Source organism: Solea senegalensis, unplaced genomic scaffold (assembly GCF_019176455.1).
Source record: "Solea senegalensis isolate Sse05_10M unplaced genomic scaffold, IFAPA_SoseM_1 scf7180000014209, whole genome shotgun sequence".
Taxonomy (NCBI): domain Eukaryota; kingdom Metazoa; phylum Chordata; class Actinopteri; order Pleuronectiformes; family Soleidae; genus Solea; species Solea senegalensis.
In genome coordinates this window covers 84,087-101,041 of record NW_025320993.1, presented here as the reverse complement: position 1 = coordinate 101,041, position 16,955 = coordinate 84,087, and the positions used below count along the sequence as shown (strand labels likewise).

The 16,955-nt window shown below is 44.3% G+C and overlaps 1 protein-coding gene across 1 annotated transcript; it reads left to right on the top strand.

The window, feature by feature from the left end:
* The first annotated feature begins 6,088 nt into the window (after positions 1 to 6,088).
* dla (deltaA) lies at positions 6,089 to 12,335 on the top strand. Its single transcript, XM_044016139.1, has 11 exons — positions 6,089 to 6,283; positions 6,432 to 6,746; positions 7,023 to 7,083; positions 7,172 to 7,429; positions 8,568 to 8,628; positions 8,730 to 8,860; positions 9,495 to 9,664; positions 9,873 to 10,089; positions 10,199 to 10,979; positions 11,088 to 11,196; positions 11,290 to 12,335. The coding sequence occupies exons 1-11, from the start codon at positions 6,215 to 6,217 to the stop codon at positions 11,293 to 11,295; spliced, it is 2,178 nt and encodes a 725-aa protein (XP_043872074.1). The 5' UTR covers positions 6,089 to 6,214; the 3' UTR covers positions 11,296 to 12,335.
* Positions 12,336 to 16,955: the final 4,620 nt, after the last annotated feature.

The following is a 16,955-nucleotide window of genomic DNA, read 5'->3' as shown; positions in this document are numbered from 1 at the left end:
AAACTTAAACTGAAAATATTCTACCAATTCAATCAGTAGTTGAATGCATAGCTAAAAAAAAAGACTGTTACTGTCAGTGAATGAAGGTAGAAATAAAGTTTATTTCATAATAATAACAATAATTATTATTATTATTATTACAATGATGATGCTGATGGTGGTGATGATGCCCAGTGGAACACTGACGGTGAGGTTTTACCTCATGAGTGTGTTCCCTCCCTATCATAATTATCCTATAATAACCTCATTAAACTCCATATTAATGAAGTTGTGCTGCTGTTTGTTTAACCCTGCAGCTCCTTCTTGTGCTGACAGCTTGGAGGGGATTTGTTGTGGGTCGCACGTTCAGTATCAGTTGTTGGATTATTGATTTGACAGAACTGGGAGCCGCTCATGTCGTGGTGCGCGCGCGGCAGATGTGTTTTTCATAAACATTGGCACGCGACTGGCGGCGTACAGCTACCTCTTTTTTTTTTCCTTCCTAACCTCCCCCCGACACACACACACACACTTGCAGGCGCGTCTCTGGGCCCCCCACGTAATTACTGCGCCACTCTTCCCATAAGCTGTGCACGTCTCCAGTAACAGCAGCGTATGTAAATGAGACACGACACGCAGCCTGGACCACGAGCTGTGGAGGAGGAGGAGGCCGTGGGAAGCCTCGTGTAAGCCCCGAAAAAGCCCTGGGGATCCACGGGACGGGATCTGGACTGCCACCCCTTACTCCACCTCAACCCCCAGCTGGCCACTGTAATCTGATCTGGACACAAAGGAGCCTGTTGATCTGCTGCAGCAGGTAAAACAGGAGGAGGAGCATGAGTTCATGTTTCATAACACTTACTATATTGTTATTATTCTTTCTTCCTTCCTTTATACATTTGATCATTTAAAGGAGATGGGGGACTATTACCCCGCACAGTGTGTGTGTGTGCGCGTGTGTGTGCCCGTGTGTGATAATTACAAGACAAATATATTATAAAAAACAATTAGAAAATCAGAGAAATACAGTATCATTTAGATTGTAAAGAGCTGATAATAATAACCTGTGGTTAATGGAGTCATGATGATGAGCTTTGATGTGTGTGTGTGTGTGTGTGTATATTACACTACTGAGAGGAGTCTGCACACTGTGTGACAATCATGCCCACATCTTCAGCTCAGTGAAAACAGGTCTGCTGCATAAAGACTTGAGGAAAGGGGGGGGGGTAAGTTGGGGGGAATCCGTGGGCATCTCTATCCTGAGAAAGTGCTGATTCAAACCTGGCCTTTTCCTTGAGGCTTTAAAGTACCAGCTTACATTTTTAGCACGGGTACCCCTTCCCCCTCCTCCTCCGCCCCGGCAGCCTGCTGCACTGCTCCTCCTGCTCCTCAGCATCAGTGTGAGAATGGAACCTGCAGCCAACATCGCGGGCTCGTGAACTCCAGCGCATCAAACCGCGGCGTGACTCGATGCTTTCACTGCGGGTGAAGATGCGTCACTGTGACATGAGCGCTGATGGCGCAGAAAATCCAATTGATCATCACATCACGGCACCTCCCTCTCTCTCCATCTCCCCCTCTCTCTCCCTCTCTCTCTCTCCCTCTCTCTGTCCTCCTCCTCCGCTTCATATGATCGATATCGTGTGATGCGCGCCGTGTTTACGTTCCCACGAGTGACCATGTGGTGTCTCCTCTTCTGTGACCAAAAAAAAAAAGTCCTGGCTTCCCCCTCGCCATATGGCCCCGGAGGGCCCATACCGTTACAGGTCCTTTAACATGCTTCCAGTTAAGTGTAGACGGAGCCCGGTGAGAGAGAGAGAGAGAGAGAGAGAGAGAGAGAGAGAGAGAGAGAGGGGAATAAACGACGTTTTTGGATGTGGATGGGGGGAGGGGGTTGGTGGCAGATGGCTTGTAAGGGTCTGTCCGCGTCTGAAGGAGTGTCGTGGTCCTTCACTGAAGACCCCCTTCCTCCCCTCTCCTTCCCTCCCTCCTGCTTTCATAATCAATGGAAAAAGCTACTGGTGGACAGGAGTTCAACTACAGCAGCAGCAGCAGCAGCTCCTACAGTAGCACTTTGGTGAAACAGCAGCAGCACTTGTTATTGGCACAGAGTACAGGGAGCAGTGGAGAAGTGTTTCCTGAAGGGGGCGGGGTTTTTCCTTTTCACTGTAGTCAGATACTTTCACTTCACTTTCATGTTTGTTTGTTTTCTCCTCACCTTTATACACATGTTCTGGGTCAAAGTGTTTGAGTTCCACTCTTTGTGTCCTCTGTGAGCGGCTGTGCTTTACATGCACAAACATGGCTGCAGTTCCAGTCATACTGAAAACGAGGGCGTGCATCAGTCAAGTGTTCCCCATCATGTACTCATCAAGTCTCACGCGTGTCGTTCCACTGGAGGACATTTCCCACCAGGAATTTGCCGCATTTGTTTTGTCATTGTAGTCTCTGAGCACCGCTGAGTCGTACGTGTGTGAGTGCCATTGGATTTCCTCACATAGCCTCAAGCAAGTTTCCATGGTTACCGTCTTCTTTTTTGAGCTACACCAACACCAAACATGTCAATCTCATTTCAGTATGAGTCTGGGATGTAGTCACCTCCCACTTTCAAGAGGCGTGACCGACCGATGTAGATGAAAATGCCTTTAAATACAACTGGACCTGCAATGATGACAATGATCAGGACGACGTATGCAGAGCGATGGAAAAAACACGTCAACAGACATGCTTGTTGTAGTTTTCTGGGAGCGATGGCTATCTAAATCTTAAGAATATATTCACACTCACTCTCTTGCACCAAAGTCCAGAGCGAAAATCAACGTTTCTAGCTTGCGAGGACACAGAGCTGCTGGTCGTCTGCTGCCTTATTTGGTAGATTTGTGTCAAGTGAAACAAGTCGCTTCCTGTGTGTGGAGCATGGTTCTGTTGCCAGGCGACACGAGATCCGATCACTGACCCATGACTTGAATCACATTATTCATGTGATATGCTTCTGCATGACATGGACCATAAATGCCTCCCTGCCTCATGTGAGCATAAACAAGGTTTGGTGTAGGGCCCCTCAGGATCATTTTGCCCTTTTGCCTGGGGGCCCCAAAGTTCCTTGAAACGCCCCTGTTCGGTGGCAGCTGCAGTGTGTCTAACATGAGACTATACATCCTCCCTCTCTCTCTCTCTGTTGTGGTGTGGTGTGCATGGAGGAGGACTTTTGTTGGTCATTGTGGCCATTGATTAGGTGATAAGTAACTATATTGACTCATTAACCAGGTCAGGTGACAGATGAAGTAAGGAAGTGAAAGTGTGTGTGTGTGTGTTTATGTCTGTATTAGGCTGTGAGGACAAATTCTGACGTTTTATGAGGATTTTTGGGCACTCCACGCAGTAAGAATGTTGTACAAGAATGTGTGTGTTTGTGTGTATTTGTGTGTGTGTGTGTGGGGGGGGGTTAGTCCCCTGACGTCATGAGTCGTGAGGTGAATATCTAAACACTGTAGAGAAGATGCACATGCGCAGTGTGGGAGGCATTATAGTTCATATATAACATGAAAAAAAAGCTATACACACTCCTGATGGAGAGTAAAGTAACTCCACACACACGCACACACACACACACATACACCTATTCTTTTCAGGACACCACACTGACTTCCATTCATTTGGTCAAACTATGACCCTTAACTTTAATCTTAGTCCTAAACTTAATGTCCCTCAGAAATGAGGTTCTGTCTCATGAGGACCATGACCAGGTTTAGGCCTCCATGAGGAATACTGGTCTAAGCTCAGTGTTTATGACAGAAAAGGTCCTTAAGTGGTAACACACGCACACACACAGTTTTCACTTTATATCAAACATTGTGGGTTTTCTTCTACTGTCACAAGCTTGTTTCATTTAAGTCTCACTCTGTGTGTGTGTGTGTGTGCTCAGCCAAGGGAGGCGCGCGCACGCTGTTATTGAGGGGAGAGCAGGTGCTAGCCGAATTACCATACAGCTGAGGGTGTGTGTGTGTGTGTGTGTGTGTGTGTGTAGTGGGGGGTGCACAGTACAGAGTGAACTTATTCCTTCACCACACACACACACGCGCGCGCGCGCACAGGCGCACACACACACACACACACACACACACACAATAACAAAAGTTCCCCCTCATGTTGGCCACGCGAGCGATTTCGGTGCGCGCGTGCCACCCACCGCCTAGCACGCACCTAAACACTCACGCGCGCGCGTGCACACACACACACACACAGATGGATTTTTAAAGAAAAAGAAGTAAATGGTGAAGCAGCGCGCGCGCAGCTCTGCCAAGGAATGTTTTTCTTTTCTCCTTTGACTCAGTTCAAAGCATCAAATTCTTCCCACAACCACAAATAACCCGTCAACATTTCCAGTGTGTGTTTGTGTGTGTGTGCGGAGAGGGAGGAAGAGAAGACGAAGCAGTAGGAGGAGGAGGAGGGGAAGGAGGAGGAGGAAGGGGTGTAAACAATTAACTGAGTCAGGGGTTGACCAAGAAACATTTTCCCTCTCTCTCCATCTCTTTTCTGGGATTATTTTTTAATGCGGTGGCTTCACACTGAGTTTCTGGCACATGTGAAGATGCCAAAGACCAAAACCAAGTTTGCCATGCAGGGAGGGGGAGGGAGGCAACAACAGCTGGACGGATCAATACAGAGCGCGTGGCATTAACACGCACGTGCAGGAGGAAATGTGAGGAAAACATCTGTAGGACGTTGCACAAAATCAGTCCCACCCCCCAAATTTAGTTTATCCATGATTCTAGACTGAATATATATATATATATATATATATACATATGTGTGTGTATGTATATATGTATGTATATATGCCTTTTCCAACTGAAAACTAATATTTGCCTGTCTAATGCTGCCTCATTTCGTCCAAATGAATGATTTCAAACACCAAAAATAACATTTTTGAAGGCACTGATGGACACAAGAGTGGATCAACATTTCCTGTGTGTTATGTTGTGAAATCGTGACTTTGGTGCAGGGCAGTGACCGATTTACAAATAGTTTCTAGTCTATATTTGTGAGATAAAGCAACAAACACATTCTTTTGTTTGTTTTTCTAATTCAATTGTAGTGATGTGGGCAGAGGGGGAATGGTGGGAGTGTACCTAGGCAAAACAAATAAGACGTAAAGTACATTTATTATAAGGTAAACAAACAACCACCATGGTTACTGAGTTTGATGGTGCCTGTGTTTTGTGTCAGCCATGTTTTCACTGAGCACGAGCCTCTGTGTCTCAGGCAGGTTGTCAGTGCACAGTCAGCGGTGCACGTGCACTGGTCCTTCATACATACAACCAAACTAGCCCTTTACTTTTCTTTGTGTAAACAGTTTTCATCTTGAATGTTTATTTTTTTTACCCTTTTACACTTTTAACTAAGAGGAGTCCATGACTCTTGTTGTCAGATACTTTCACACATGCCTCCATGTCTGTGCTCTCTTATTAACGCCGTGTCTATGCTGCACGGGGCCCCAACTTGCATGGGATCCCATTGTGGAGAGCAGGGCCAGATTGGGAGGTGAAGTCGGGGGGAGGAGGAGGGGAGGCAGCATTTGCATGTTATTACCATAGCATGTGTCAGGCCGTATATAACAGGCTGCAGGCGGCCTGCGCTCCAGAGACAGACGCACAGTTTAAAGTGAGGAGGAGAGAGAGCGAGCGAGCGAGAGAGAGAGAGAGAGAGAGAGAGACGCTGGGGGAAGTGGAGGGAAGCATGTTGGACCAGTGACAAATCTGTTCTTGGTTTAGACCAAGACCTGAGCCTACACACGCACACACTGAAGAAAGGAGAAGCTGCTTCCACCAAAAAAAAACAAAAAAACCTGTCAACTAAACAAAAACAAGGAACACATCCGTCTTTTTTCTTCTTCACGCACTGGATTAACGCTTTTATAACGGAACTGGAGGACTTCTCTGTTTCACCATCACACACTTTTATCTACTTTTTCAGCTTTTTATATTCCGCTCTGAAGGTTTTTGGGATTAATCCTTTTTCTTCTTGTTCACTGGGACATGAATGAGAGCGGCGGCAACAGTTGACGAGAAGAGAGAGAGAGGGAGAGAGCGAGAGAGAGAGAAGGGGAAAACCTGTGAGGCGACAGAAACGTGCTCAATGCATCTTCCTCAGAGAGTTTGAAGAAGAGGAGGAGGCACAGTGAGGACCAGCCGAGCCCCCGAGACTTTTTTACTTTATTTATTCATTATTTATTATGTATTTATTTAATATGGGGCGCGTCATCCTGCTGACTCTTGCCGTCATGTCCGTGTTGTTGTGCCAGGTAAGACACAAAACTCTTTATTTCATCTATACAGTGTACCATCACCTCACTCACTCACTCACTCACTCACTCCATCCATGACACGCTCATCCACACACCAGCTGCACCTGTGTGTGTGTGTGTGTTAATAAGCTGCTTTGCTCTGCAGGGCTTCTGCTCAGGAGTGTTCGAGCTAAAGTTGCAGGAGTTTCTAAACAAGAAGGGCGTACAGGGGAACAGAAACTGCTGTAAGGGGAGCCTGACCTCGTCCTACCAGCAGCGGCAGCAGCAGCAGTGTGAATGTAAAACCTTCTTCAGGGTCTGTCTCAAACACTATCAACCCAACGCCTCTCCGGAGCCGCCTTGCACCTACGGCGGCGCCGTGACGCCCATCCTCGGCTCCAACTCCTTCCAGGTCCCCGAGGCCATCCCGGAGAGTTCCTTCACCAACCCCATCAGAATTAACTTTGGCTTCACGTGGCCGGTAAGTGCACTTGTGTCCATCACGTCAGTAAAATGAATTACGGCATAGGGAGGTTTTTGCGCCTTTGTTTTTCTATGAAATCCGTGCGTAAAAGTGCACCTCAGCTCGCGCAACGCGCCAACAAAGTTGGGAGGTTCACAGGTGTTTAGTTTCAGCAATATTCATTCAGCTCACAAACACTGAATACAACACAGTCGCCTCGGGCCTTTTGCCTGATGTTATCGCCACATCTCCGCTGGCCACCTGTCTCACCACGCCATGCATCTGTGTTTCCAGGGAACCTTCTCACTAATCATCGAGGCGTTACACGCAGACTCCAAAGACGACCTCTCCACAGGTACGAAACAAACACCCTAACCCTCTCATTTTCTTAAAAAAAAAACGTTTACGCACATTCTAACCAACACCGTCTTCGCCTTTTTCAGAGAACCCAGAGCGCGTGATCAGCACCATGACCACTCAGAGACACCTGACGGTGGGAGAGGACTGGTCCCAGGACCTGCACGCCGCCGGCAGCACCGAGCTCAAGTACTCGTACCGGTTTGTGTGCGATGAGCACTACTATGGGGACGGATGCTCGGTGTTCTGCCGGCCGAGGGACGACGCGTTCGGCCATTTCACTTGTGGGGAACGCGGGGAGATTGTGTGCGACGCCGGCTGGAAGGGACAGTACTGCACTGAACGTGAGTGAAACGTCTTTCATTTTCTTACGTTTGTGTCAAGCTCGTGCGTAAAAGTGTGTCAGTTGGTGGAAACGCGAAGGAACAGTCGTGGGAATGGTCGTATTTAGAGGTGGAATCAAAAGTCAAGAGCCAAAAGACCTTGATTAAAAAAAGGTAAACAAATAATATATGATAGACTCTATGATTATGATGGGTCTGTAGCCACATCTTCTGAATGCCGTTGGAAGGCAACTTTTGTAAACACCACGCGCAGCCTCCTCCTTCTCCTGCTGCTTCTCCCTCCCTCTCTCTCTCTCTCTCACACACACACACACACACACACACACACACACACACGAGGCCACTTGATTTATTCTAAGGAAAGTTTTGGGGGGAATAATCTCACGCGTGCCATAAATTTACATGCTACCTTCCAATTCGTTACTGTGGGAGTGGGCCGGGCGCTGATTGGCTGAGGCGGGGGAGGTATTGTTTGAAGTGGGCAGCTGCCGGCAGAGAGGAGACAATGGAGCAGCTGTCGCGCACTGGCAACACACTCGCCAGCTGTCCACTCTTATCTGCCCCAATCCGAGACATTAAGGGGAGTGTGTGTGCGTGTGTGTGGGGGGCGCGCGCACAGAGTGAATAAAAGAGTTTTGACCCGCAGCGAAGAAGAAAAAAAGAGAGGGTGGTGGGGTGGGTGGAGGGGGTCTGTGTGTGTGTGTGTGTGAGTGTGTGTGTGAGTGTGTCATAGAGAATACACACTCCCTCCTTTGTCTCAGAACTATGTTAAGCAGAAAATTCTTCCATGCTGATAAGTAGATTGAGTTTAAGATAACAGGTTTAGGAGATTCCTCCTTGGATGATATATGATTTTATTGAAATGAAAAAGGTAGAATTGCTCATATCTTGCTAGAGTGACGGGAACAATGCTGTGTAGCTCACCAACATACAGTCTAAGTGATGTTTTCATGCATGAAATGAGGACTTTGAAGCAGGTTTGTCCAATTATTGTGACAATATTGGGAATTGGGACTGGACATGTTCACATCATCCCGATATGTGCCGATAGTTGGGGTTTAGGGATTTAAGTTTCATTTCTTCAAGAGCAAAACACAAAGAGCGGGTGTTCATGTTGTATCTCTCTCCTCCTGCACAGCGATCTGTCTGCCAGGCTGTGATGAAGAGCACGGCTTCTGCGAGAAACCGGGAGAGTGCAAGTAAGTCAAGCAGTTTCACTTGAAGGCTTGAATTATTTAGTGAGGTAATGTGAGTTCACTCACAGGTGCTTTTTCTCCCCATTGGACGACAACAACAACAGGTGCCGAGTGGGATTTAAAGGACGCTACTGTGATGAGTGCATCCGGTACCCGGGCTGCCTCCACGGAACCTGCCAGCAGCCGTGGCAGTGCAACTGTCAGGAGGGCTGGGGCGGACTCTTCTGCAACCAAGGTGAGGAGAAGCCCTGATGATGTGGCCACTGACCACGAGAGATGAGTCAAGGGAAAGAGTCAAGGCTGCATTCAATGTGGATAAAAAGCATTTTAGGCAATTTAAAACCTTTTTTGCAACAGCAATTCACTGGTTCCATTTCAATGTAGAAGTGAAACTGAGATGTGGTCGGTGAGATACTTAATTTGTTAAGTATCTCTTAATTTGTTAGGAAAGTGGATGTTCAAAAAACATCCACTTTCCTAACAAGTTAAGTTTCATATCAGCTTTTGACTGGAAAATCACCACATTTGTGTCTGTCTTCATCAGATCACTCTGCATATCGGTAAAAGAGAGGATAGAAAAAGGTTGTTGGGAACATTTGGTACAAGACCGTTCCAGAGCGTTATCGCTGTTTACGACATTAAGTTTGGCAAGACATCAAAAAAATGAACAAAAAAAGTGGTACAGTAACAATGACAAGAGAGCAGCAGTTGTCTGGAGGAAGCCTGGGAACAGAAAACCACTGGAAGAAGAGAAAGAGTCAAGTGTGCTGGAGGACAAAAAGACATTCTGTCACTGCTGCTGCTGCTGCGGTTGTCCTGCCATGTGTTGTGCTGTGGCTAATCCACATGTGCCGCCCGTGTCTTTCCAGATCTCAACTACTGCACCCACCACAAGCCCTGCCTGAATGGAGCCACTTGTAGCAACACTGGTCAGGGCAGCTACACCTGTTCCTGCAGGCCTGGATTCTCTGGGGCCAGCTGTGAGATCAGGGTCAACGAATGCGCTGGAAACCCCTGCCGTAACGGAGGAAGCTGCACTGTAAGCACTGTTTGGTTTTTGAACAGAGACATTCCATGAACACGATGTGGCTCATTTATATTCACATGCCGTCATCTGTTATTGTCCTATCCTTTAAATAAAAAAAAGATCAATTCAAACCTTAAAAACAAATAAAGTGAACAGTCCAGAGCAACTGCAGTCACAGAACACATCTTTATTCTAAGCCTGTTCTATTTTTTCCTCACAGGATTTGGAAAACACATATACCTGCACTTGCCCTCACGGTTTCTATGGCAACAACTGCGAGCTGAGTGCCATGACGTGTGCGGATGGGCCCTGCTCTAACGGTGGCCGCTGTGCTGACAACCCTGAGGGAGGTTACTTCTGCCAGTGCCCGACCGGATACGCGGGGTTCAACTGCGAGAAGAAGATCGACCACTGCACATCTGGCCCCTGCTCAAATGGTAAGAGCAGGACCGTGTGACTGACCCCGCCAGTCTTTTGTTGTGGAGACTGCTTTTCACTCGTCTCTGTGGACCAAACTTAAATGCTGTTCTTCGTCACTGTTCTCAGGTGCACGCTGTGTGGATCTCGTCAACTCTTACCTGTGTCAGTGTCCGGACGGTTTCACCGGCATGAACTGCGACCACACCGGGGACGAGTGTTCGACGTACCCCTGCCAGAACGGTGGCACGTGTCAGGAGGGTCTCGATGGGTACACCTGCACCTGCCCGCCGGGATACACCGGCCGCAACTGTAGCTCACCCATCAGCCGCTGCGAACACAACCCGTGCCACAACGGAGCCACCTGCCATGAACGAAACAACCGCTATGTCTGTGCGTGTGTTCCTGGCTACGGTGGGCGGAACTGCCAGTTCCTGCTTCCAGAGCATGCGGCCATCCGCGGCTCAGAAGTGCCCTGGATGGCTGTTGGTTCCGGTGTGGCCCTGGTGCTGCTCCTGCTAGCCGGGTGTGCTGTACTCGTTGGATTTTTCCGATCAAAGGTCCAGCGTGGCGGACAAATGGAGACCATCGTAGAGGGAGAGACAATAAATAACCTCACCAACAACTGCCACCGCAGTGACAGGGACCTGGCCGTCAGCGTGCTGCCGACGCCGGGCGTCAAAAATATTAACAAGAAGATGGACTTCTGCAGCAGTGATCCAGATGAAGGATCTTCACCGGGGAGAAGCAGCTACAAGAGCCGCCAACCACCCGCAGACTACAACCTCGTACATGAGGTCAACTACGAGCAGGCGGCGAAGGAGGCCATGCTTGAGCCAGCCTGTGAGGACAAGTGCCAATCCCTGGACTCTTTTGAGTTTGAGGAGAAGCGCAGCAAACGTTTAAAATGGTATAAGAACATTTTTGACAAAGTTCATGTGAAATTGCTGAAACGGTGAAAACGATGATGCTGACATGTGTTTTTTTTCTCTCTCTTTCTCTCCTGTTTCTCCTGAAGCGATGCATCAGAAAAGAAAGCCCCAGAAATGTCTGCATGTGCGGACACCAAGTACAAATCTGTGTTTGTGATGTCAGAGGAGAAGGACGAATGTATAATTGCAACTGAGGTGAGTCTTCTTCTGTCTTGTCGTAAAAACGTCTTTCTCTGTGTGTGTTTTTCTTTTTCTGACCCGTTTGTCTTTTTCTGTGCTTTTCTCCAGGTGTAACGAGCCATTGATGGGCTGCCCGTTGCTCATTTGCTCTATGGGAGAGTTTTTAAACTCCTTCAGATGCTGCTCTAACCCTAGGGGGAGGTGTCCCACCTTGAGACTGCTGCTGATACTGAGACGTTTAACTGATATTCAGAGTGAGCTGGTTCTCTACTGGAAACTAAGTGCAGGAAGCAGCGGCCTGTGGGATAAGAACTGGCCGGGGCTGAAAAAGAATTGAAGAGTTTACGGGTTAAAGTAAACTGCCACTTAGCTTTCTGTCGTGCTTTTTGTCGGGGGAGTGGGGGTCAATTAAAAAAAAAATATGAATGGACGTGTGGTCATGTGACGGAAACATGTGACACTATGATTATTTGCCTTTGCAACATTTGCACCCAGGCCTTTTCTCTAACCCACACGCCGTTGCCGAGCGCAGGAACTGCATCAAATGGTGGATGTTTGGCCATAGTGGCCTGTTCTTCATGAGGCTGTTTCACATGGGCTGTGCACCCATCACCACACCTGTGAAGACTCTATGTATTCTCGATCACTGTGTAAACTGAAGTGCGTTTTTTTCCCCCCACCCCCACAAAGCCCTCCAAACCATTTATGACATAGTATTGTTCTTCTTTTTTTTTTGTTTCTATTTTGGGACATCAAATATTTTGTCTTAATAAAAAAAAAAAGAAAGAGTCGCTTTTTGATACAAATTGTCATTTTGTAAAATACAGAAAGAAAGAAAAAGAAAGAAAAAAGTTTTAAGATTATGATTTAATTTAAGTTAATTTAAGGATTTTTGTGTTATTTTTATTTTGTATTATTGTATATTTGTGATGTTTGTTATGATTATTTAAGTTACTTTTTTAATGATGTTATTTGCAAAGGCACTTCAGGTCAATGGGACTTTTTTGTTTTGTTTTTGTTTTTTTTTTATAAAGAAAATGTTATTTAAGAGGGATTGTACTGTACAAATTGCTATGTTACTGTCTCCTTTACCATTTTTGAATGAAGGAATTAGCCAAGACTATTTTTCCAAATAAATATTGCTAAACATGAAATGTTGATAGCGTCCAACTTTTGTTTTGTCCATCTGCATGTGCTGTGAATGACAAAAAAAAAAACTTCTGTAAGGATCTGTGAGCAAAGTTAATCAGTAACATCTGTTGTCTTCCCCTGGCGACCACATAGTGGGCTTTTCTATGCCAACACTGTTGGCTACTGCCAGAAGTTGAAAGTGTCTCCCTGGAGACAGGAGAGGGGGCCTATTCATAAAAACAATGTCCCTACGCTAGATTTACCACTCCTGTTTCTCCCTCTAAAGAGCGAGTCAGGTAATTCATGGCTCTAAAATTCAGATCAGTGTCGAGTAACGCCTACTGGACATCCAGTGCTTTTCTACACTTCCTGTTTCCACCACAAATGTCTTTTGAGGCTTCTCCACCACCAATAAACCACAGCAACAGAAGAGTTTTCTTTTGTGAAACAATGCAGAAATTGTATATATGTATACATATATCTATAAAAACCTTCTATAAACTTTTCTGAATGAACATTTGACTGTTGCTCACACCCCTTTTTTTCCTTCTTAATTGCCTCACAAAGACGCTGATTGTGATTTAGACACAAACAACTGTAAATCATCAGCGCAGCAGAGCCGGCCTCTGCTGGGGTTTATAACCCCGTGGCATTATGGCAACAGACTTCAGCAGACAATGATGGAATTGACAATGGCGCACACAAAGGGCCACCCTTGGGAGAGGCTGCGTGTCCCTCGGCATGCTGGGAGAAAGAGAGTAACAGGAACAGATGTTGTTGAGCAACAGATGCCTTCTGGCCAGAGTTCAGCCGCGAGCAGCTCGACCTTCAAAGGCTCAACAGAAAAAAAAAAAAGATAAAAGATTATAAAGTACAGCTTTTATATTTACGTCTTCCTGATGAATTTGAGAAACGGCAGAGATAAGAGAATGTGGACTCTTGTGTTGAGTGATGGGTACAGACAAAGACGCTACAGTGAGCGAGAGAGTGAGAGAGAGAGAGGGAGAGCGTTCAATCATTGTGAGGAACGAAAGAAAGTTTAAAATAAATGACTAAATACGACAGCACATTTTTAATAACGTGGCAGCCACAGCTGCACCTCATTTATTTTCAACTGAGAAAAGTGTCTTGTTTTGAAAATCAGATTCAGTTTCCTGTTTAAGAATAACATGCATTCATTTCTTTGAAATTTGTTGATTATTTTATTTTTATGGAAGAGCATTAGAGCCAAAGTTATTATTTTTCTTTCTTTTTTAAATATGGTCCCAATACTTTTTTAATGTGTATTTTTGTTAACAATAACACTCTGTATTGGATTATATTCATTATATTTGACATACTTTGGTTTTAATGCTTCTCAGGACTGGGTTTCAGTGATTCTTATGTTCTACTATTATTGTTTTTAAACTTCTTTACTCTCCTGAGTCATACTTTAAAAAAAAAATTGATGACAGGAGGAACTGATGAGCTTTAAAAACAAACGTGTTCAATAACTGTGCTGTAACTATATGTAACATATTTCTAAACTGGATTTGAACAGTCTCTGCAGAAACTATCACCATGATGCACCATGATGATCAGTTACTTCAGCATGTATGTAACTGTGGTCCCGATCAAATCAACTGCATAAATAAATGAACTACTGACACACGTAAACATCAATAAACACGTCGAGCAGTTGTCCTGGAGCCATAGAAGCCTTTTATTTGGAGAAAGAATTCTTTGAAATCACTCATTTTTTAAAATTCAGTTAATTCATTGAGTACAACATCTAAGTTCTCAGAAAAAAGTTAAAATCATGCCTTTAGTCTTTAGTGTACATAAAAGATGCAGGTTTTTTTTTTTTTAGTTTTCTTTTTTACGATGACGTTATTCTTTTCTTTCTTTTTTTTGATTATAAAATGACTGCTTTCTTCTTCTGACATATTTAACATCTGTTAAAGAAATATTAATGTAGAAAAAACAATCACCAGCTTCCCTCCCAGTAAAACAACAGACAGGAAACAAAAACAAACAAACAAACAAACAAAAAAAAAGGCATAACACAGTACATTACAATGCGCTGACATGGCTTCATAGCACACATATTACAGTACTGTACAAGGGTCCGCCTCAGACAAAATGCACCAAAACCACTTCCACTGCTGAGGGTAGATCAAACCTCAGAAACAGTTCAATACTGCTTATTTACCAAACCCAGGCCACAGCATGGTGTTGGCAACTGGCAAATGAGGTAAATATTTCCACAAAAAGCACCAAAGGTTTGGCGATAAAAATGTATATATAGCTTATAACTGACAATGAGGTCAGTGAGTCGTCCACAACACCGGAGAAACAAACTGCAGTTTAGTTTGTAACGTTCAGAGGCCGACAAACCCAAGCTGCAAAGCCCGCTCTGTGTAAATAAGCAGTTTCACCACATTTTAAATGGGACATTTAATGTCAAGATTTAAAGTGAAGTCCAGAACAAAATGATTTGAATCTATGTCTTTGCTGGACTCACTCATTTAAATGAAAACTAATGTTCATTACAGTGATTTTCTTATCTTTTTTTTTTTTTAAATCTTGTTTAGGGAGCTGTTCACATGAAATCATCATCAACTGACCTTTGGATAAACCCCGCCCTCTACATGCACGCAGACGATCGAATCGTTAGATTTGATAATAAATAAGCATTAAGACATCATTGTTGCTTCAACTGCAGGCTCGGTAGAAAAAATAAAAACCCACTCTGGACCGTCACATGTTGTATTGCTTGTGTTGTTAGTGTGAAGCTAAAATTTCTGCTCGACAACAAAAACGCAAGCAAATAGCTTAGCTTCTTCCCACGCTAACGAGGTATAGCTTGTCCACGTTGACAAAAACTGGACGTAAAAATCTGGTTGTGGACTCAGAAACAGGTGTGTGCTAAAACGTTAAAAAAGCTCATTAACTCAAACATTCTGTCAAAATTGGAGTTGACCATACTTAGCTAATTGCAAGCTAGCAAAATGAAATGCTAAAACAGGTAGTTCTGATTAAAACTGGTGGCTAAGACTAATACATATTATTATTTTCTCAGTTTGGTCTACAAACTAAAACGATTCAGTTTGTAATGATTTCTTTGTTATTTGGTGTAAAGAAACCAAAGAAATGTTTACATTTAATAGGCTGGTGATTACTTTAGTAACATTAGGGAAGATTTATTGGCAGAGGTTGAACATATTATTACTAAGTATAGCTTTAAGCATGTGAGTCTTAAAATCAGTCTTTTAAATGTACATCAGGTAAGAGCTTTGCTTTACTTTTACGGCCTCAATCCTGTTTCTACATCAGAGCAAATGGACAAACAAAGGAGAAAGGCATCCTTTCACCTTTCCTGTCGCACAGGTGAGTGCAGTTCTCTCTTTGTTGCCCCTGCAGTCTCACCACTAGATGTCACTACTTTCTACACACTTTTTTCGGGGAGGTTTCCTGTGGTTGTAGACATTTTCTTAAGCAAAGTGTTTTTTCACGAAAAAAGAAAAAAAAAATTGACCCGTTTCCGTGTGGGCGTGGCCCAAACCTTAGTGTCAGAGTGCAAATTATCAAGCTGATAGCTGCGATTGACTCGTCTGTGTTTGAGGGCGGGGTTTAGCCATTGGCCAATCAAAAGGCTCTTTCAAAGTAAACATCAATATCTTAAAATGCTTTGACTGACAAACATTAAGGAAAATGAGCAAAAAGCAGGGACACACATAGTCTTTTAAAGATCACCTTTCAGGTGTGTAAGGAAAAAAAACCCAAAAAAATCTTAGGCCAAATACTTTAGATACTTTAGGGGACAACAACATCTAGGTCTAAGTAACATGATGTGCAAACTTAATTGTGCATAGAGATCAAATTGTAATAAATATTAAAGTGATAATTGTCATTATCACGAGTTTGACTTTGTCAAAACTTCTAGGGGTGATTGTACATTTTCATGATTAATTTAGATTTACTAAAATATTCAAAATATTTTTTTTGTTGTTTTTTTATACAATGCTGCAAGAAAAGCTTTCTTTTTTTTCTTTCTTTTTTTAAAAAGCAACAAACATTTACCCATTACTTATTAACCAGAGCCCTGAAAAGAAAAAAACAACCACTCAATAAAAATCCTGATAAAAATCACTGATTTGTCTTAAGTTTTTCATTTCCTGTGAATGGCTCTTTCACTTTAAAAGTTTCTCTTGTTCAATGTTCTGCCTCATTTCTGCGTCAAAGAATCACATGAGCAACAAATAACAAAACGGAGCATTATAGTGATGTACAGGAATTTTACATAGAAGTACTTTAGTAAGCTTTCAAAAAGGTAAATGGATTTATCATAGCTTTTAGTTTTCACTGTTTCTTCGTCTGATGTAGCTTAAAAAGATGTGAAGCATGATGCCTGTCTTTGGACCACCGAGGTAATTGTAGGTGTGCGTGTGTGTAAAACTTGCTGAAATGTTTCCCAAATATTTTAAATGAGAATATAGTGTTCCTCCGAGCCGTCGGTGGCTCGTCCTGGTTCGAGGTATCCGATGTTGGGGCCGACCGGTGGCGCCTGTGGAAAATGTTACAAAGCTGTCTGATGGATGATGGTGAATTTCATTCACACTGTTGTGCGTCATACCGCCGCCGCCGCCGCCGCCGTTCCCTCC

What these genes read in the sequence shown, in the direction of transcription:
- dla (XM_044016139.1), top strand. Translation starts at nt 6,215, where the DNA reads ATGTATTTATTTAATATGGGGCGCGTCATCCTGCTGACTCTTGCCGTC. An exon ending in GAGAAACCGGGAGAGTGCAA is followed by an intron (nt 8,629 to 8,729) that starts GTAAGTCAAGCA and finishes CAACAACAACAG; the next exon opens with GTGCCGAGTGGGATTTAAAG. An exon ending in CGCAGCAAACGTTTAAAATG is followed by an intron (nt 10,980 to 11,087) that starts GTATAAGAACAT and finishes TTTCTCCTGAAG; the next exon opens with CGATGCATCAGAAAAGAAAG.